At 38.6% G+C, this 22,090-nt stretch overlaps 1 protein-coding gene across 4 annotated transcripts in view; it reads left to right on the forward strand.

The window, feature by feature from the left end:
• The window catches only part of RUNDC3B (RUN domain containing 3B), a 43,126-nt gene extending 23,550 nt beyond the window's left edge, over window positions 1-19,576 (forward strand). For 2 of the 4 annotated variants that reach the window (XM_060248444.1, XM_060248445.1), the window contains exons 9-11: window positions 6,644-6,790; window positions 14,532-14,653; window positions 17,776-19,576. In XM_060248444.1, coding sequence (XP_060104427.1) covers window positions 6,644-6,790; window positions 14,532-14,653; window positions 17,776-17,921 — 415 coding nt within the window. In that variant the 3' untranslated portion in view covers window positions 17,922-19,576. The remainder of the gene's footprint in view (window positions 1-6,643; window positions 6,791-14,531; window positions 14,654-17,775) is intronic. The other 2 variants (XM_060248447.1, XM_060248446.1) reach the window with 2 other exon arrangements.
• Window positions 19,577-22,090: the final 2,514 nt, after the last annotated feature.

The following is a 22,090-nucleotide window of genomic DNA, read 5'->3' on the forward strand; positions in this document are numbered from 1 at the left end:
TCAGACTAGCTTAGGCCATTTAAGTTACAGCAGGAGCAGGGAAGCAAAACAACAATGACTTATGAGTGGGTTTTGTCTTATTTCTTAGAATGATGGGGTGAGGGCCTATTTTTTAAACAATGTGCCCTGAGAGAAGCTCCCTACAAGGTTACCCCTCTACATTTTGTTGATTTCAGCAGATTCCCTCAGTTTTCCATATGCTGATTTGGGTTTAAATAAAGTGGAAAGATATTTCCAACCATTCCACTTTATTTATGCATAAGCAAATGATATAATGTGTAAATATTTTGGCCCATGGCATGATCTTGGTTGGGATCCTCCAAGGCTTCTATTAAATAAAACTAAAGATGTAAAGAGATCTTTTATGCCTCTAGTTTGCCATGAGTGAGAGAAGATGAGAAACACCATTTGTTGGAGAGGGGGAAACTCTCCCCTACATTTTCCTCCTTCTTCCATCTCTGACATTCTCCTCTACCTGCTTGCTAGAAGATACAAACAAAATGTTTTCCAGCCTCCTCTGCAAGTCTGCTGCATGTCTCAGATTGTGGGAGAATGTAGCCACTGTCTCAGTTCCTTCCCTTCCCAGTCTGCGGCACCTGCACTCAGAAGGTATAAGCAAAATGTTTGTCTTGGTGCTCAGCAGGCAGATGAAGCACTAGATCAGAGAACAAAATAGCAAGTGACCAGGTTGCATTTTGTTTTTATAGAATAAACAAAGCTTTCCTGAAACCACTTAGAGAGTGTAATGTTTTATGAAAAATCAAACTGAACTCTCTATTCAGCTGAAACATCTGCTAACTCATGTGGTTGGAATATGCCCTGCTGCTTAAATTATTTCCTGAATCCCTTTCTCCTTACTTTGTGCGACTGTAAGGAGCAAGACACCAGAATGTTCTAAAGAATGAAAGATATCTGATTTGGATTTAGTTTGCACATACCTACTTCTTCACAGGTGATAGTAGGACAATAGGGGTGCTGCATCTTTTTTTCTTTCTCAGCCCAAACTTCATATTGATGTAGTTTTTCCAGCTCCCTGTGAATCTGATATTATTACTGTCAACTCTTTGTTGGCATTTGACTATGTTATTCAGTTTTTTGTAACTTATTGTTAATATGAATAATCTGGTTAGCTGTATATCACTGTCATATTTGCTTTGGATTTAGTATATTTCCTGTAAAAAAAGAACACAGCTGTAAAGATCTAAAAGGTACAAATGATTCTAACTCAAAAAGCAAAAGAAACCGTGCTGATAATTATTGAACTTCTGACAATTATTGAACAATAGAGTTAGATTCCATTAGATATCCAGCGTGTATTGGAAAATTGCTTTTTGAAAAATAGTGCATGATATTCATACATACTGGATAGATACCTTGAAACCTCCAGTGGAATGTGTTAGCAAGGTATGCATATTGATCACACAAGAAACTCTAGTCAATTACAGTCCTAGTAATTGACTGGGTGTTTTGGACTAAAGTATTGGAAATGCAGGTGTTTTGCTTGAGAAAAATAAGCCATGGTTGGAAAACTAGAACTTTGGTTGCTGGGAATAGCTGTTATCTGATGCTAATGGTCATTGTCAAATTCTTTTGGATAGTGATAACTGCATTTGAAGTGCCTGAGAATGTCATGGATAGAAGAGAACATTATGTAATTGAAACAGATGCTTAGCAACACTTGCAGCATGCTGTCAGTGATTAGAAAAATACTTAATTGGTACTTCTGCATTTCATGACTGCAGACAATGATGAATGAGGTATGACAAATAGATAGAAGCCATTATCATGAATACTATTTTCTATATTAATCTTGACTACAACATGGTTGTTGTTTAATAAAAGCCAGTGCTTTACTGTAAATGTCCTGTTTTTTTTTACCGCTCCCTCAGCTTCCCCCTTTGTTCTCCACAGTGGGCCACTAAATGCCATGACATTTGGATCGGTTCTGGTTTCTACTTCTCTCTGCCTGAGGCTCTAAAATTAAATATGGATATGAGTCAGTATGATGAAGAGATTTTAAACATGATGGAATTTAAAATTAAATGTGATTACATGAGTCATTACTTGATAAGGCCACCCTTTACAGGGTCTAATGCTAAGAAGAAGAAAAGAGAGCGCTTAATGCTCAAAATGCTTTCTATATATATATATATATATATATATATATATATATATATATATATATATATATATATATATATATATATATATATATATACTATATATCTTTATCTGTATATATAGCCAGCAATTTGCTAGGCACTGTTGTTCTGCTGTTGCTCTTTATCATGGGAATGTCATTTCCAACCATATCCAAATAATGTTTGTCTGGAAGTCAGACCTTTTAACTTGGATGAAATGTATTGCTGTGTCTAGTACCATAGACTAAACTGGTAAAGTGATCACCAGAATCCAGTTTAGCAAATGCTTCGCTAAAACATGCTTGCAAAGTACATAAATGTACATGTTGAAAATCTGCAACGTGTAAAACTATTACATGCTAATAGATAAATACACTGTTAATCGAATCCAATATGATACATCTTAGTTCTTCAAAGTAGCACGGAACCAAGTCACTCTCTGTAAGTGGTGCTTAGATATACACAGAATGCTTTCTCTGTCAGAAGACACAGACAGGGCATCCTATCCTATTATTTAGCTTTTTAACATTTACAACTTTTGACTCAATACTGTTTCCTTGAGCATCCTAAAGCTGTCTTCTCATGGCGGTTTTTAAAAAGTAGACTGAAGTACAACCCTGAGCAGTGTTACTCAAATCTAAGCCCGCTGAAGTTGACTCTAAACAAGATTTCACTATAAATTGCTTCCCCTCCACCTTGTAGTCTCCATAAAGATAAGGTAGCCATTTGTACCATATATTTCTTTGTAAGGATGTTGTCTGTCTCTCCCTCCCCTCTCCGTATTCCTAGTATAAACAATATACCACATACTTTGGGGAAGGGCCAGTGGCTCAGTGGTAGAGCATGGAGAACCACTGTCAGTCTGAGTGGATAGTACTGACCTTGATGGACAGTGCTCTGATTCAGTATAAGGCAGCTTCATGAAAAGTACACACCCCACTTCTCATTCTGTACCATGGAATAAACAATGTCAGCAATAATATGGACTCAGTTGGTAGTGACTGGTGATGTTGACTTATGAGAAAAGCACAGTGGTCAAACTGTTCCTGGAACTGGGAAGATTACAGTATATTGACATTTAGAAAAGGTTATATTTAATTTTTCGTGCAGTGAGTATGGCTGGGTCTGTATGCTTGTTTAATTGTGATAGTTAATGCTGCATCAGAGATTGAAGCTATTATGTTGATTTTATGATTGCTGTTACTTTCTCACACTATTTACATGGCAAGTAGCTGAACCATTTACATACCTCACAGTCACCGTTAAACCATTTTTTTCTTCCCATAAATAGAGTCAGCTAAACTTTTGGTTAATTCTGAAGACTGTGAACCTGTTTAGGTGTCTCCTTAAATTCCAGTTTGTTTGCCATAAAATTTGCTGTACGCATTTCATCCCTGGTTATCCACACCTGACATTATCTTTTGCTATGCTATTATTTGTTGCTGCTAAGAATGTGCTGGTAGGCTTAGCAGAGGTGCTGCTGATACTATCATTGTTCTCCTGCTGCTTGGCTTTCCATTACCTAGCTACAATGTAAGTGTATAAATCTGTTGCCAATGAGGTTATTGTCACCTTGTTTTTCTTGTAAAGGCCTACAGGGAAAGTATTTTTTGCTTGAATGCTGCCTGGCAATATCACTTTGCTAAATCGTTAATATGGGGGAGGTGGGAATGGAAGAGCACACACACATTTGAGCATCTGTGAAAGTGCATGCTTGGATAATGGGCTTGTTCCATGGCATATTAAATCCTTTGAGGCAGCTTTGTCATACTTAAAAGTTTATTTGAGACGGCACAAACAGGTTGTTTGTGAACCCTATTTAGTACTGGCAGAAAGTACATTTCTCCCATGTTCTTGCTTACAAGAAAAAAAATGTCCATGTAATGTTCCTAAGCATGTTATAGGTGCATAAGGTTGGGGATTCATGGTTCATAGCTAATTAAGACTCCATTTTATTTTCCTAAGTGCAGTAAACTGTTTTAAACAAAATTTTCTGGCAGGAGGGTGTCACAAGTTTTTAACGATCCCCCCCATTTTGATTTGCTTTTTGCCTTAAATTTTGCCTTAAATATTAAATAGATGCCCTTTTGTGGACTACTCTCTCTCTATATTTTGACTGCATTCCTTGAGGATTTATTTCAGCTGTAATATTCTATGCACCCTTAATGACTAGGGTGGTCTAATGGTTGCTTTGGACTCTAACTGGGGTTCAGATTTCCTCTTTGCCATAATGCTTTCTGGGGGCTCACTCAGTCTAACCACCCTCACAGGGGCATTGTGAGGATGGGGAATCCATGTACATCAGGCCGGTCCAAACAGAGAGAAGGTAGAACAACATGTGGCAATACTGGTTTTGGCTTTACTAATATATAATGGCCAGTGAATATAAAAGAACTTAGTCATCTGATATAATACCGTGTGGAATATTTATTCACAAGATCCATGCTATGGACCAACTGTTTCTGGCGGCAGATGCAATGTGAGGATACCATTTTCCTATTTCTTTCTACCACCTATATATCACTTCAAAAGAGAAAAGAGTAGGGTAGGGTGCAAGTATCATTTCTGGAATTTTATCTGGGGTATGAAAATCTCTGGCACTAGTCCTGGTGATTTTGGGTAACAGGCTAGTATTTTAATCATGAAGACCAGTCTCATGGATTTCTTTTAATGACTATAAAATTCTTTTGAAATTAAGGCTCTTTGTGAGGTCCACAGATTGTAGGTTACACAGAAATGCATTGCAACAACAGATTTTGTGGACTGCTTCATAAGATTCATGGTATGTCCTCATTTTATATGTGTGTGTGTTGTACAAATGAAAATAATCCACACACAGGAAAAAATGAGGCCAAAAGGCTATGAAATGCATGATGGCAGGCTCTGCTATTTCTGTGGAATGGTTAAATATATAGAAAGTAAGCACAATGAGCATTCCCAACAGCCACAATTCATAATACTTAGGATGATTTACCATCTTTACTGGACAAGAATATGTAGTGAAAATTGCAAACTTTGGATCTCCTGTCAAATTAAGTGTAATGAGTGAGCATGCAAAGCTGTACTGTATATAGGCAAAATGATTCTGATACAAACACTTCTAAACAACTTTGTTCGTTGAAGACAGTTTTAGGCCTCCCCTAGGTCTACCCACTGCGATACAAACAATGAGCAACAGAAAACTAGGTTGCATATCAGTAACTAGAATTCTGCTATCGTCATCTCCTCCATAAATCCGTATTCAATCTCTGATTTCCTAAATGGGTTGAGATTTTTAAACTGTGGGAGTTCTGACACTTTGCTGACATGTAGTTAGAGGGCAGTTAACACACCACACACATCGTTGCATGGGCTCACATACATGACATTTGAAATTTCAACAGATTTGGGTCGTCAAGGTGCTGACAGCTCACTCCATAGAGAGGGGATATGTGAAGGAGATTACCCAATAGGAGAATTCATAGTACTGGTAAGTAATCAACCCATGATTGTATAGTTAAGTTAAAAACATTCCCAGTCTTTTTTCCATTTGAAAGACTTTTCTTATTGTGAAGTATATCTCACTTTTCTGTTATAAGAACACTTTTCTGTTATAAATTTTACTGGCTGAGAGAGATAGTGACCCAACACAAAGTAGTCTTTAATCATGAGTCCTTTTACTGTGTGTCTTTATTTTTGTGGCGCTTTCTTCTTGTCCGGAACACAAATGTACACAGTGAAATGATTATTCTCCCCCCCCCCCCAGTTAGGAGTAAATTGTTCAATATAGCATTATCAATATGTTTGGAAGAAGGTGACATGATGTAGTTTTTAAAGCAAAGTACTGAGAGCTCAAACTGACTTTAAGTTTTCCATAAGTACATGAAACATTTCATTATAAGTTTTTGTTTTGATGTAGAAAAGAACTGACATCAAGTTGCATTTTAAACATTCCGCCTAGTTGGAGTTTTCCAGAATTAAATAAAAATAAATGTTGGTACATAGGTTGCACTGCAGCAACAAAAGCAGTTTTGTAATTTCTGTTCTGCTATAGAATGCCACTCTTGCACTTGGAATAAATCTGTTCTGAGTTTTTGCACTGACTGCCTATATAAGCAGATCAAGTTGCTTAAGAGTCAGTAGAATCATTCTCTTCTGCAATATCACTGCTATTGCAATTGTATAGACTTGTGAATTAGGCACTTAGAACTTAGTTTGTTAGCTAACTGGGAATCAAACATGATAAATACTAGCTGTCTTAGAAAGTAGTATTTAATGCCTTGCTTTTATTTCTACTTTGTTTGAAATTGACCAGCTGGTGTCATGTAGAGTAATGGAGAGTTCTCACAGCGTAGTTCGATTTGACTCTTAGTCTTATCCTTAAGTGTTTACATTCTAATTGAAAAGTCTCTCCTAGGGGAAAAATGCTTGAAAACAATATGTTAGCTTGCAAATCTTCCAAGTACAGTCTATGATTTTAAGACGTTACTTCTAATGGCATAAAATTCACTGTGTGTTTGCAGAACTGTGCTAAAGAATAATGATTTAAGATCAAGACAAGAATTAACTACCCATCTCACCAATCAGTGGCCTTCCCCAGGAGCTCTGGATGTTAATGCTGTTGCCTTGGATACGCTACTTTATCGAAAACAAAATAAGCAATGGGATGAGTAAGTTGACATATTTGTGCAGTGCTCCTAAAATTACAGGAATCTCATTTTCCTTCCCTCCGTATTGTCAACCAAAACATTAAGGGATTTTGTGGGGGATTCATACTAAATATTAGTATATATATATATATAAGAACTACTTGCATTGAATTTTTCTGACATTCTTATCTTAGAACATATTTGCATAAACACAATAATAACAGTAAGTCTTTAAACAGCACTTTCTTTATGCTAGAAGTACCTAATCAACATTCACAATAATTCTTGCAAATGCACTTAAATTATATTTTCCACTCCATTCAAAAGTAAAAATAATTTTGCAATACAGAGCAATTCTTTAATGAGTTTGAGATGGAATCCTATATGAGATGGAGGCCTGTGGAGAAATTATAGCTAGTTTCAGAAATTAACTTATATAAGCATATGAGATTTATATGGTTAGGTGTGTGCAGAACAAGTCATAGTTTAAGGATTTTGTATTTTTTCTCAAATGCAAATTTTCCTTTCTTCCACCATAACTTTGATAATTATTAACCACAATTTAGGGCATATTAACTTTTCTAAATATTAACTTTAGGAGTGATTCTAAGGGTTACCATATCATACCAATAGTCCAGTGTAATGCTGTACCATGTGGAGGGGATGAGAAGATAGGAGAAGGCCTATGATCTTGGTACCTAAACTATGGGTCACTGATGAGTTGGCGCTATCCTTTATTCACTTCTGATTGTCATGCATTGTTTTTACAGGGGCAAGTCTTAAAGTTCTGAAGCTTGTAAGCTGCCTTGCATCTCTTTCATGGATTTCTGTGGCAAAGCATGGGATGTCATATGATTCCAATCATAGTGATTTGGAGGGCAGAAAACAAACCTCATGTTATTATTCAGGCAAAATAACAATCCATAGCCCTGTGATGCCACACTGTAGCTACAAGCCCATGGCTGCACAAGCATTTAATTTTTCCACTGTGCACAAGGAGAGGAGGGAGCACATATGCAAGTCTGATGATTTCTCAGGCTTGTATATGGAACAAGAAACCATGGATTGTTACGAGAAAGGAACTGTTTTTGAGTTTAAAGTTTCCCAACATAAGCCAAAACTGGTTACTACTTTTCAAAGTAATGTTTCAGTATATTTAAGGTGCTTCATCACTGGTTCTAACATCCCACTTCGTATATTTTGAAAACGAAAACTTTAGCTCCACTATCTGAGCAGTAACTTACGCTTGGAATGATGACTTATTAAGCAGAAGCTTTCACCTTCAAACTTGGCAATGAAAGGATCTTTTCAAATTTGTCAAAAGGATTACTTTGTGTTGGTGTCTTTGTGCTACAGTTGCAATACATTAAAGTCAACAAATTATTTTTTTAATGCTGAAATTCAGATCAGTGATACTCATCATGAAAATCTGCTCTTCAGATGCATTTTTATTTGTTTCAAAGACATAAAAATCTATATTGAAACATTATATTTGGTCTTCTGATAGCAAATGCCTGCAGAATCTGCAGTCTTGTGCGGCAACATGTTGCAATTCTAGTCATGGTTTGGCTATCTGACAGTTGTGGCAGGAAGAAGGCAGGCAGTAAATTTGGGGAAATTGTTCTCTGTATAATGCTACTTATAGTAAAAATGCCTCATAATATCTTACTATTGTAATATAATCTCTGAAAAGCCACATCATCAATATACTAAATTTTAACATCTGCAGATACTTAATCAAATGATGAAGGCAATAGAAAGACAAGAGAAATCTTTCTACAGAAAAAAACCTGAAGTTAAAACTAACAAACACTGAGGGGTAATCCCTTAAAATGACAGTAGTACCTATAGTTTTTTAAGAAACGTATGTGGTCACTGGCTGTTGCTAGGCAGTTTCCACTGCATGGCTAGCCTTCAAGCCTGGGTTTTCAATGAAGGGTAGGCAGAGAGGGCAGGACTCTTTCCAGGGCTGTTTTGGCCCTTGAGGACTCATTGGGGCCTGACATGGCAGCAGCCACCGAGTGCCTCACTATTACCTCACTTGCATGTCAGCTGCTTTGAGTCTTCATTGTGGAGAAAAATGGGATATAAACAATAAATATAGCTGAAGAAAGGGAAATTGAAAGGTGTGTTGACTGGTAAGTGGGAAGGAGAGGAGGAATCAGGTAATGACTATGGATACTTTTAGGGAAGGGAAATAGGAATTAGTCTCTCTCTCTCTCTCGGCTTGACTTTGCGAACAAAGATTTAAGAAAGGTGCAGTAGTCCACGTCTGCTGCAGGCTCGCTGGTGGCTGACAAGACCAATGCGGGACAGGCAGGTCTGGCCACAGTGGCTGCAGGGAAAAGTCTGATTTGGGGTTGGTGCTGTAGCAGTACGATTCTTCCTCAATCTCCTTTTGTCCTCAAGACCAGCTATGCGTGCGTTCTCAAAAGAAGAGACAGCCTGGTGGATGGTGTGCCTCCATGCTTTGCAATCTGAGGCTAGGTCAGACCACTGGTGATGGTTGATGTGACAGGTGCCAAGGGATTTCTTCAAGGAGTCCTTGAACCTCTTCTTTGGTGCCCCTCTATTTCGATGGCCGGTGGAAAGTTCGCCATACAGGGCAATCTTGGGAAGGCGGTGGTTTTCCATCCTGGAGATATGCCCTGCCCAGCGCAGCTGCGTCTTCAACAGCAATGCCTCAATGGTAACCTCTGCCCGCTTGAGGACTTCAGTGTTGGTCACAAAGTCACTCCAGTGGATGTTGAGGATGGTGCGAAGGCAGCGCTGATGAAAGCGCTCAAGGAGTCGCAGATGATGACGGTATAATACCCACGATTCGGAGCCGTAGATGAGGGTTGTCATCACAACCGCTTTGTAAACATTGATCTTTGTGCCTTTTTTCAGATGCTTGTTGCTCCACACTCTTTTATGCAGTTGGCCAAATGCACGGTTTGCCTTTGCCAGTCTATTGTCAATCTCCTTGTCGATCTTGGCTGTCTGAGGAGATGATGCACCCCAGGTAGCTGAACTGCTGGACTGTCTTCAAAACTGATTCACCCACAGTGATGCAAGGAGGGTGATAATCTTGGGGTGCAGGCTGGTGGAGAACTTCTGTCTTCTTCAGACTAACTTCTAGGCTGAATAGCTTGGCAGCCTCTGCAAAGCAGGACGTCATATGCTGCAGAGCTGATACCGAGTGGGAGACAAGTGCAACATCATCAGCAAACAGTAGCTCTCGGATAAGTTTTTCCATTGTCTTGGAGTGGACCTTTAGTCGCCTCAGGTTGAACAGGCTGCCATCGGTGCCATAGCGGATGTAGACACCATCATCATCATCATCTAAATCTACTGCGGCTCTTTGAAGCATCATGCTAAAGAAGATCGTAAAGAGAGTTGGCGCGAGAACACAGCCTTGCTTTACACCTGTGCCTATTGGGAAGGGCTCTGAGAGATTGTTGCAGTGTCTAACTTGGCCTCGCTGGTCTTCATGTAGCTGGATGACCATACTGAGGAACCTTGGGGGACATCCTAAACGTTCCAAGATTTGCCACAGGCCTTTCCTGCTAACGGTATCAAAAGCTTTGGTAAGGTCGACAAAAGTCACATATAGACCCTTGTTCTGTTCCCTGCATTTCTCTTGGAGCTGCCTGAGAACAAATACCATGTCGGTGGTGCTCCTGTTAGCTCTGAAGCCACACTGGCTCTCTGGGAGGAGTTCTTCTGCAATGGTGGGCACCAGTCTGTTCAGGAGTATTCTAGCAAGGATTTTGCCTGCAATGGAGAGCAGGGTTATCCCCCGGTAGTTGGAGCAATCTGACTTTTCCCCTTTGTTCTTATGTAGAGTAATGATGATTGCATCGCGAAAGTCCTGTGGGAGTTTGCCTTGTTCCCAGCAGGTGACAAGTACTTTGTGAAGTGTGCTATGTAGTACTATGCCCCCATGCTTCCAGATCTCTGGTGGGATTCCATCAACTCCCGCTGCCTTGCCACTTTTCAGTTGCTTGATGGCTTTAACAGTCTCTTCTAGGGTGGGGATCTCATCCAACTCTGTTTTCACTGGTTGAAGTGGGGTGAGGTGGATTGGTGAATCTTGACTACGCGGTTGGCACTGAAGAGAACCTGAAAATACTCTGACCACCGGTTCAGTATGGATGCCTTGTCTGTGAGGAGCACTTGGCCGTCTGCACTATGCAAGGGACTCTGAGCCTGATATGATGGACCATATACTGCCTTCAGGGCTTCGTAGAACCCTCTTAAATCACCAGTGTCTGCACACAGCTGGGTTCTCTCTGCAAGCTTGGTCCACCACTCGTTCTGAATGTCTCGAAGCTTGTGCTGGAGGTTGCGACATACAGCGTGAAAGGTTGCTTTTTTCCCGGGACAGGAGGGCTGAGCGAGATGTGCTTGGTAGGCAGATCTCTTTTTCGCCAGTAATTCTTGGATCTCTTGATTGTTCTCGTCAAACCAGTCCTTGTTCTTCGTTGTGGAGAACCCGAGGACTTCTTCAGAGGTCAACAGGATGGTAGTTCTCAGGTGTTCCCAGAGTGCTTCTGGAGAAGGATCTGTGAGGCAACTGGGGTCCTCAATTCTTGCCTGGAGTTTTGCCTGGAAGGCAGCTATAACTTCGGCTGACTGAAAGCTGCCAACCTGAAACTTCCTCTGGGGGATACCGCCTCTCCTGGGTGTAGATTTAAAGTGAAGACTGAGATTGCAGCGTACAAGATGATGATCCGTATGACATTCTGCACTGGGCATTACTTGGGTGTGTAAGACATCTCAAAGGTATCTCTGGCGCACCAGAATGTAGTCAATAAGGTGCCAATGCTTGGACCATGGGTGCATCCAGGTTGTCTTCAGACTGTTCTTCTGCTGGAAGATAGTGTTGGTAATGGTGAGCTGATGCTCCGCACAGAATTCTAGCAGGAGGCGCCCGTTATCATTGCAGTTGCCAATGCCGTGTTTGCCAAGTACTCCTTTCCAGGCTTCCGAGTCTTTACCTACTCTGGCATTGAAGTCGCCAAGGATGATCACCTTGTCCTCTGTAGGGGTCTTCCGTACGAGGTTGCGTAGATCAGCATAGAACTTATTCTTTTCTGCAGAATCTGCTTGAAGGGTTGGGGCATACACACTGAAGAGTGTTGCATGCTGCTTATTTTGAAGAGGGAGGCGCATAGACATGATGCAATCTGAGTGACCTGTTGGCAGGTTTTCGAGTTTAGAGGCAATGGAATTCCTGACCATGAAGCCAACGCCAGAAAGGCGGCTCTCAGCCTTTGACTTACCCGACCAGTAGAGGGTATAGCCAGCACCATGTTCTTGAAGACTACCTTCCTCAGGGAAACGGACCTCACTGAGAGCTGCTATTAGTATTTAGGAATGCTATTAGGAATTAGTAGGGCCAGGGAAAATGGGATGCCTTATGTAAGGCCTGGCATGTCCCTTGCTTGTATCTTATAATTTATCACTGGCTATATTTTTCATTTTCCCTGCATTTTTGGTATGGTTTCTTGTTCTCTCACCCCTTCACTGCACATGAACATTTTTCTTTAACCAGCTTTCCTAGTTTTGTATTGTTTTATTAAATACCTTCTTTTAATATGTCCTTGGCTATGGCAGAATTATTTTAAATGGTAGCAGGGCTTTTTTTGTAGCTAATTTGGGAACTAATTTGTAGGAACTAATTTGCATGTTAGGCCACACACCCCTGATGTGGCCAATCCTCCAAGAGCTTACAGGGCTCTTAGTACAGGGCCTACTGTAAGCTCCAGGAGGATTGGCTACATCAGGGGTGTGTGGCCAAATATGCAAAGGAGTTCTTGCTACAAAAAAAGTTCTGGTAGCACCATGCTGATACTAAAATCTTTGTTAGAAGCTTTGTGGATGTCATTACATGCAGAGCTAGTATTTCCACCAGGTGTCTTAGAATTTTGAAAATGGACATTTTTGCTGCTGATGGGATGATTGGGGGCTTTCCCTTCTTACTGTGACTTGGATACATACAATTCTAATAAAGAGATGAACAATGGAGAGAAGGAAAGGAGTGACAGGGGATCAGTCAACAGAGTGATGGGATTCCGGTTGGTATGACTGAGTAGCAGCACTCCACCCAGACTCAGGGAGCCAACATATGATAGTGTATTCTAGGGATCCCAGGATTGGTTGCAAATGATAAGCGCAGCTTTGGGTATGGGGGCTGTATGTGCGTGTGTGCATGCATGCCAGTAGGTAGATGGGTTTGTGTAGGAGATCCTATAGAGGTTAACAAGACTTCCTAGTGTTTACAGAAGCTGCACAAAACATTTAAAGGTCATATAAAATGAATATCCTTTGGACTTATCAATGGAAAAAGGACTTGAAAATGAAATAATGATGTTGGTTCATTTGATTAATTCTGTGCTAGGTGGTGTTTGTACCGAACACTAAAAGAAGTTAGTTCTGTACTTAGAAAATTTAACTTTTTTCCAATTGGCATAAGGATATAATTTGTTGAATTTACTTTTGAGGATTTCCAAAGCTTTTACTGTTTTGATAGTTGTAGTAGTTACACAAATAATTTTGTCTCCTGTGCTGTAAATTTCACTCAGCTCCTCCTTTTGGCTTCTGTGATATTAGCAAGCATTGCCATGAACCCTTTCTAATGTTTCTTTGCAGCCATACATGTTACAAACGTGCTTTAAAAATATGCTGAGATTTTCAGGAAACATCAGTCTGCTTTCAGTACTCATTCTGTACCTATCATGTGCTTCTGTGAAATTGTAGCATAAACATGTCTCACTGCGTTCATAGAAGTCACTGTGGTGGTACTTCATAATTTTCATATGCCTTCAGTCACACATTGACTAAGTTTGCAAGGAACAAGCAGTGGACAACGGCCCCCAAATTTTTGAGCCTGTGGGCATCTTTGGAATTCTGACACAGTATGATGGGCTCTGCTACAAAATGGCTGGTCATAGGACATGAAGTCAGCCACAGACTTGCTGCTGCAGCTTACTTTCACACAATGAAGATCTTATAGTTAGACCTATCTTGACAGATCTTGGAAGCTAAGTACGGTCAGCCCTAGATAGTATTTGGATGGGGGACCTCCAAGGAATACCAGGGTTGTGACGCACAAAGGCAGACAATGGCAAACCACCTCTGCACATCTCTTACCTTGAAAACCTTATGGGGTTGCCCGAAGTCAGCTGTGACCTAGCAGCAAAAAAGTGAAAGATCCTTGTACTGTGATGGCTGCAACTGCCAAAATCTACACAATCAAAAAGTTTGCTGAGCAAAAGCTCCTCCTGGGCTCAGTCACTTAAAAAACATACAAAAAACACTTGGCATGCACCAGGAAGGCTGTTGATAGATATCATGGCATCCACAGGCACTGCATTGGGGATCCCTACAATAAACCATTACTTTGATAAAATATTATTCCTCATCAGTGAGGTTTTTGCATTGGATGTTAAAACCTTTGAATCAGTGGGACAAAGTGCTTGAGTCTTTGGCTATGCTGGAAGCTTAACTTATTCTGGATTTGCACTGTTGCCTACAGCCTGCAGTTTCTCATGTATACTAAGTCATAGACTACTATGTTCATAATGGAGAACATAATTACAACTGTTCTTTAAGAAAAATAATTTTAAAAAATTATTACTTACTATGCACTTTGTGTTTTCTGTAGCATCTTTTCAGTACGTTGTCTAACAGAGGAAACTGTGCTAAATGAATGTCATTTCTATTATATGTTCTCTGAAGATACTGAATAAAATACTGGTCATCATTGATTTTACAGGAAGAGTTTTCACAGTCTGGACCAGCTGTCTGCAGATGTTAGTCTTTCTCAGACATCTCTGGATCCTAGTCATTCCCAAGATGGAGATGGAAAACAGGATGGATTAAATTTACTTAGTGAAGGTAATTAGTTTAAAAGTTAATGAGAGTTGCTGTTGTGAAATTGTGGTTTTTCCCCACCACTGTATATGACACAAACTGCCCCTTCTCGTCTGAAGAAGTGTGCATGCACACGAAAGCTTACGTTCTGAATAAAACTAAGTTGGTCTTAAAGGTGCAATCGACTCCATTTTGTTCTACTACTTCAGACCAACATGGCTGCCTATTTGGATCTTCCCCTTCTCTTTATTAACAGTAAATCAGTGGACAACAAGGATAATTTTTTGAAATTTTTGCATGTTAGAGATAAAACAGGAAAAAGGTCTTGTAAGCACCATGTTGTGAAGGGTGACAGAAAAGTATGGGTTGTTGATATCTTAATATTTGTAGCCAATATTATAATGGTGTCAAAGGAGTACAGGATTTTTTTCTAGCTTCTTCATGGCTGCCATTCCCAGTCTGAATCTTCTTTTGATTTTTTGATATCTCCCTTTTGGTTTGATGGAGCCAAGAAATAGAAAATCCTTTAAACATTTCAATTTCTTCATCATCACACTTAAAGTTGTGTAATTCCCCAGTAGGTGTCATTATTTTGTTGTCTCGCTTTTCAGCTACAGTCCTGCTTTGGTGTATTCTGCTTTATTTTTCGTTGTTTCAAATCTTAACAATTCTCTGCCAGTGATGTGGAGTCATCTGCATACCTGAAATTGTTTGTTCCTTCCCCCTATTTTCACTTCACTATATATGTTCTGCATATGGATCGAAGAGATAGGGGGATTAAAATACATCCTTGTCTGACACCTTTGCCAATTTGAACCCATTTTGTTTCTCCATATTCTAACAGTAGCCTCTTGGCCAGAGTACAAGTGCATCAAAAACACATTCTTGTCTGACACTTTTGCCAATTGGAACTCATTCTGTTTTTCCATATTCTATTCTAACAGTAGCCTCTTGGCCAAAGTATAAGTTGCACATCAAAACAATCAGATGTTGTGGCATTTATTTTAGAACCAATCATAGCCTTTCATGATTCACACAGTTAAAAGCTTTGCATGAAACACAAGCTGATGTATGAAAAACAAGCTGATTTTCTTCTGAAATTCTTTTGTATGTTCCAGTAGCCACTGTAAATTTACAATATGATCTCTTGTGCCTCTTCTGTTTCTGAATTCAGCTTGAACATCTGGCATTTCTCATTCCACATATGGTAACAGATGTAAGATTTTGAGTAGTGCTTGTCAAAAAATGAAACAGCTCCATCTTCTGGCCATTTACGAAGATACAAAATATCTGAATTACTTAGATGGGCCTTGTAAATAGATGTGGTCCAAAACAAAGCAATAGAAGTAACCACAAATAATTCATTTCCAGAAATTGTCAATATTCATACTGATTAAAATGTACATATAAAAAGAAATGGAATTTATTGGGTAAACCTAAATGAAAGTGTTTGTATTTGTGACCTCCTCCACATTGAACCAAATGTCAGCATTGTAAGGTAGATTCTACAGAAACCATTTAATACCTTCAGCATCTTCCACTTGCTGTCAATTTCAATCATGTAACACCTGCTTCAATCTGATTCCTGTGTTTAATGTTAGAAGAAATGTCCCTCCAAAGTTTTCTGGCTAGTGACAAGAGATTGCTTCATGTAGTTTTACTTCATCAGCTGTGTTTGCTAAACATTTTGCCTCTGCAGGATCTTTTGATAGCTTCACATTCAAGAACACAAGAGTCCTGCTGGATCAGAACAGACTATTGATCTTTCTAGTATAATATCCTACTGTAGAGAGAGGGCCAACAAACAGGGCATAAAGGCCAGAGGCTTTCTTTATGTTGCCTCCTGGCACTAGTATTCAGAAGTTTTAATGCCACTATTGTGGATGCTCACTTTAGTTACCATAGGTGTTAGTCAATATATATATATATTACATCATTCAAAGTTAAATATTCTACCACTGAATGCCACAATGCAACAAATTTTTCCTGTTTTTTTACATAGTGAAAATATCTCAAATACAACAAACCCAAACAACTGTGTTCAATGACACTACAAAAGTATATAATGTACAAAGAAATACATTCAACAGATACTGGCACAATCCTTGTTATACAAATTCCATATGAAGTAAAGTCCTTCCAACCAAGCAGTCTCTTAATGTTGTTCACTGTTGTCTTCAGATGAATATATATTCTTGGAAAGTAGCCTCAAAATATAATTCCAGACAAGTAGCCTCAAATTATTTTGAAGCATGTTTCAGTCCGTGGCCCTTCATTAGGTAAGGTATATTTCCTTCCAGAAAAACTCTTATTTCATATACTCATTCCAAACACTTGCAAAGAAAAAATTGTGTATAGCTTTCTTTTTGGGGTCCCGATTAACAATGTTACACAGTTTAATGGTTTCATATGATTCAGAATTTGGGTCTTATCTCTCTGTTCATTGAGGGAAGGTGAATTTTGCAATGGAGTTCTGTTATGGAAGGAGAAACAGTGCACAATCTACCTTGATTTTCATCATCCTGAATAATTTGGCATCATCTGCAAACTCAGACACAATACTGCTCAGTCCCAAATCCACATCACTTATGAACAAATTAAATAGTTCAAATCTCAATATAGATTCTTGTGGGACCCCACTGCTTGCCTCACTCAATTGCAAGAATATATTTATTTTTCTAGTATTTCTTATCATTTAACCATGTTTAATCAATGAGGACATGTCCTCTTCGCTCTTGACTATTCAATTTTTGTTTTGTTTGGGGTAAACTTTTTAGGGGCACTGAAATATAGTCACTTCCTGTTGCAACGACTTTTTCAGTTCCACGTTCCTACTTGTCAGCCATAATAAAAGCCATGCATTTATCTTGTACTCTAGAATAGCTAAAAAAAAATCATCACTACAATGCATGAAAGGGACTGGGGCAGTATACATTATCCTGTCTGTTGTATAAAACTGGTGATGAGTTGAGAAAAGGGATGCATGTAGGGTACTGAAACATATATCTTTGCCTCTTGATGCTTCATCCAAGTCACTCTCATCACCAGCCGGGGATACTAAATCAGGTTGTGCTCTTGATTGGTTAGTGCCCCCTAATAATCACTGTATGGAAACGTAACTGAAAAGTTTTATCTCTCTTAAATAGGGAAAGAAGATACTCCTTCATTGCTTGGTCTCTGTGGCTCTCTAACTTCAGTAGCAAGTTACAAATCCCTCACAAGTTTGAAATCAAGTGAATATCTTGCAAGTCCTACAACAGAGATGACAAGTCCTGGACTAACACCTTCTTGATTGAATCTACTCATAGAAAACCTTTGTGTTTGTAATAATTTGGCATTCCATAACTATAAAGACTTTTAAAAGGTTGGGCCAATTAAAAAAAATTACCTATCCTTTTAATCAACATCTGAAACCCAGTGACTTATAATTGTCCTGAAACAGGATATTTCAAGATACTTTAACTACTTACAATATTATTTTCAAATCAACCATTTGTACAGTTAAACTTATAAATGACTCTTAAGAAAAAAAGCTGACAATGTTTTTTCTTCATGATTTGCTAAACTTCAGAGCAGAATACTGTACTGCTAGGATAACACAAATCTTGTCAGGTAAGTGAAGATGTCCTTCCAATTTATTATAAACAGCAAAATATTTAAATTGTATATTAAGATGACTCCATTTTTTAAAAAAAAATCTGATTACTTAGAATGCTAATAACCATTAGATCTTGAATTTGTATATTACAACACTGTTTTACTTGGGTCAGAACTAGCTGGCTGTCTTTGTCAGCTATCCATATAGCTGGTATATTCATAACTGAATCACTTGCAAAAAGGTAAGAATGTGGAGATAGCATTTACGTTTATACTTCTTTCTGAAAGTTCCTTCTATAAAGTTATGCTGCCCCCGTCAAGAATTTTACCCTCCTGAAAGCAAATGTCAGCAGACATTCCATGTAAATGTTCTTGTTAAATAGTTAAGAGAATGATTTTTGCAGCTGGTTCCATACTAAACATGTACCACCAATCCAGTACACATTACATGATTTAAATATAGTAAGCAATGCAAGCCATAGGTTTCTTGACCAAAGCTTTGCAGATTATTTTTTTTCGAAAGCAAACCTTTATACTGACTAATGTGTTCGTTACTTGTGGTTATAAACAGAGGCAATTTTGTAAAAATAGACAGAGCCTCTAAATTTGATGATTATGGCAAGCTGCTTTATTGTGCCAAAGATCATCTATACATTGTAGTATGCAGCAATGTAATTTGAAATCTGTAATTACAGCTTATTTTTGGACTGTCAGTTGGATTACTTTGTTTTGGCAATATAATGAGATGTGCCTCTTGTTAATATTTGCTGTAACCATGTCATTTGATTGGAAATCTGTCCTCATTCATATGAAGTTAGCGTGAAAGTTCTCACTACAGTGGGTTACTAGATTGCTTAAGTGCTGAGCTAAATTTTGAAACAAAATGGCACTATAGTCTTGCACTTGAATGGCGTGCCAGAAACTATGTATTGGCTACCTACTGAAGTAACTTAAATGCATGACAATGCTCTTGTAAAACAGATAATCTTAAGATCATGGAGGAATTGGAAACCTATACAACTAAGTTTCCAGAAATATGTAGAGTTGTTTGTGGATTTGTATGTTAATATTTAAATGCTTCCTTCGGCCATTATATTATCAAGAACCATGACATTGTCACATTGATTGAAATGACTTGTTAAAGCAGCCAGAATGAAAATCTTTAGATAGCAACAAAACTCTTTAATGCGCATGTGAAGCCAGTTAAGTCAGTATTTTTGCATGAGAAGTTCACTGTCATGGTTCTGAAATCTTGCCAACTTTCAGAATTAAACAGCAAACAAATTGTTTATTTGTTGCCTTGATGTATCAATATGTTGCATGTGCATTAAACATTTTGCAATATTGCAATTGTGGCTTGTTTCTGTAATCAAAAATACATTTTATGTAAACAATGAAGTACCTTCCATCAGCACTCGGTCAGATTGCAGATTGCCATGTACTGCTCCCCAAAACAGACCTTCCTGGTCCCAGGAAATTCTGTTCCCAAAGTTGCTGTAACCAGTGGGTCCAGAGGCTGCAGTGGGGATAGGGCAGAATCGGTCTCCTCTTTCATCTGTAGTTGTGAAGCTGCAAGGCACAAGAAATTTTTGCTTCTCTCTCACTACAGCCTCTGGACCACATGGTCAGAAAGGACTCCCGAAGTAAGGGGACTATTGGACAGATCCATGATTGTCAGTGCTTTTTACTGATAGACAACTGCATGCTTGGTTTAGCTTTGACATCCTCTGAAAGACAATACTGAATCCTATGATCTCTATTGGATTGCCTTTACTAGAGAAGTGTGGTATTTGATTTAATACAAGTAATACCTAAGAAATTGAATTCTTACTCTTAATAAAGATTCTTTTTTGCACCTTCTCAAATGTTTTCCAGAGGATGTCATACAAATTTGTTCATTTAACATTAATTATATTATCTACATTGTGCTTCATATGCAAATATAAAAATAGTTCCGTGTCACAAGTCTCTTCTAGTCTGAGCCTCAAAAATTCAGAAGTAAAAAGGAGGAAGCAAGGGACTGTAAATATGGCTAGTGCATAATTATGGTTGGATACAGAGAACTGTAGGTGGAAGGAAATGTAGTTGCTAGTGTGAGTTCATAAATATTTGGGCAATATTTACATTGACCTAATCTGCTTTGTTTCAGTTTGCGCAAGAGATTTTGTATAGGAAGGAAAAACACTTTTATTTTAGTTTCATTTTTAATCTGTCATGCTAGAATGCTGAATGAAAACTCCTTTATTGAGAAGAGAAATCTTTGGATTTAATCCTGAGTTCTCCTACCAGCTCAGATGAAACGATGGTTTTAACAGTATAATCCTTGGCTTAGGCTAGACTAACTCTGCATAGGATTGCAATGTAAGACTTGATAAAATGCTAGAAAAAGGATTCTTGAAAGTATAGAGACAGGTATCACCACACAGATGTTCAAATACAGAGACAGAAGGGAGAGTGGGTGCAACTTTTAATGGATATGGCATTTTAGTTTGTGCCTCTACAAATTTTTAAGCATAAGAATCTAAATATGGTTTACTGTTGTATGTACTGATGAGCCAGTATTTTAAAATGTTAGCTTTTCTTGAATTGTAAAGAGTTTATATTTTTATGAAAGTTTTCATGTTCAGAAGCTGGTAGGACTGCTAGAAATGACAGATAATGTTCAGCAAAATCACATCAGTCAAATCATAATGGAGCTGCAATGGTAATAGTGGCCAAGTCAACAGCAGTATCTAGAACAGGGGTGTTGAACTCATTTGTCATGAGGGCCAGATCTGACATAAATGAGACCTTGTCAGGCCGAGCTATGTTATTCAAGATTAGGTAGCAGATATATAAACTTTATAAAGGATACAGACAAACACAAAGATTTTTTTAAAAAAGAAAACAACTTAAAACATGCTTGAAACATTAGCACTCCTTGGTCTTAAAGGTGCTTTCTTTGTATCTCTCCCATGGGATCCAGGTAACTGGGCAAAGGAAGCTCTGGTTCTTTCCTTCCTTTCCCAGGGGACCAGAAGGGGGAGAAATCTCAGACAATAGAAGGAAGAGAGGCTTGGTTCAGTAGCTCTGCTGTGCAATTGAGAAAGCCTGGTAAAGAAAGCTATCCCTCCCCCCCTTCCTCCTCAAGGGAGGAGCCTCAGCCAATGGAGAAATAGGTTTTGCTCTGTGGCTGTGTAATTGAGCAAACCTGGCAAAGCAAGCTGTGATACAGAAGGAAGCAGATGACAGCTAGTTGCTTGAGAGCCTGATAGGAACCCTCCGGGGGGGCCTGATTCAGCCGCCAGGCCTCATGTTTGACATCCCTGATCAAGAATCACATAGTGGATTTGTAATAACTTAACAAGTAAGGAGCTTTATTTTCACTTATTTTTCGGTATCTCTTTACATTTACTTGACATTACCCAATTAATGCTGCATAAGTCATTTTGCACTAAAACCACAGGTAGTAGGAGATACTGCACTGGCAACTTGCTGAATAATGCTGTAGTTTTGTTACTTCATAAAATTCCTAACATCATAGCAATGTATAGCCTCCATATGTTCTGTACTAAGTAGTGTCTTATTATGTATCTGATGCTTGCTACCAACCTGAAGTGCTACAAACATCTGCCACATTTTCTAATTTCAGCGTTTAAGTAGATGCAAGCTATGTTCCAAAAGTTGATTTTAATATTAAATATATCTCTAAAGCACAAAGCTTATAAAACAAGTATTCCTGTTCATTCTGGCCACACATTACTTCTAAATCTTACCCTTTTGACAGCTGTCACTCTTTAAATGAAAAATGAAGTAAATGATAATTAGTGTGAATAATCTTGAAAACTTTTTATTAACTGCTTAATGATACCCAGTTAGCCACTT

This window comes from Heteronotia binoei, chromosome 10 (assembly GCF_032191835.1).
Source record: "Heteronotia binoei isolate CCM8104 ecotype False Entrance Well chromosome 10, APGP_CSIRO_Hbin_v1, whole genome shotgun sequence".
Taxonomy (NCBI): Eukaryota; Metazoa; Chordata; class Lepidosauria; order Squamata; family Gekkonidae; genus Heteronotia; species Heteronotia binoei.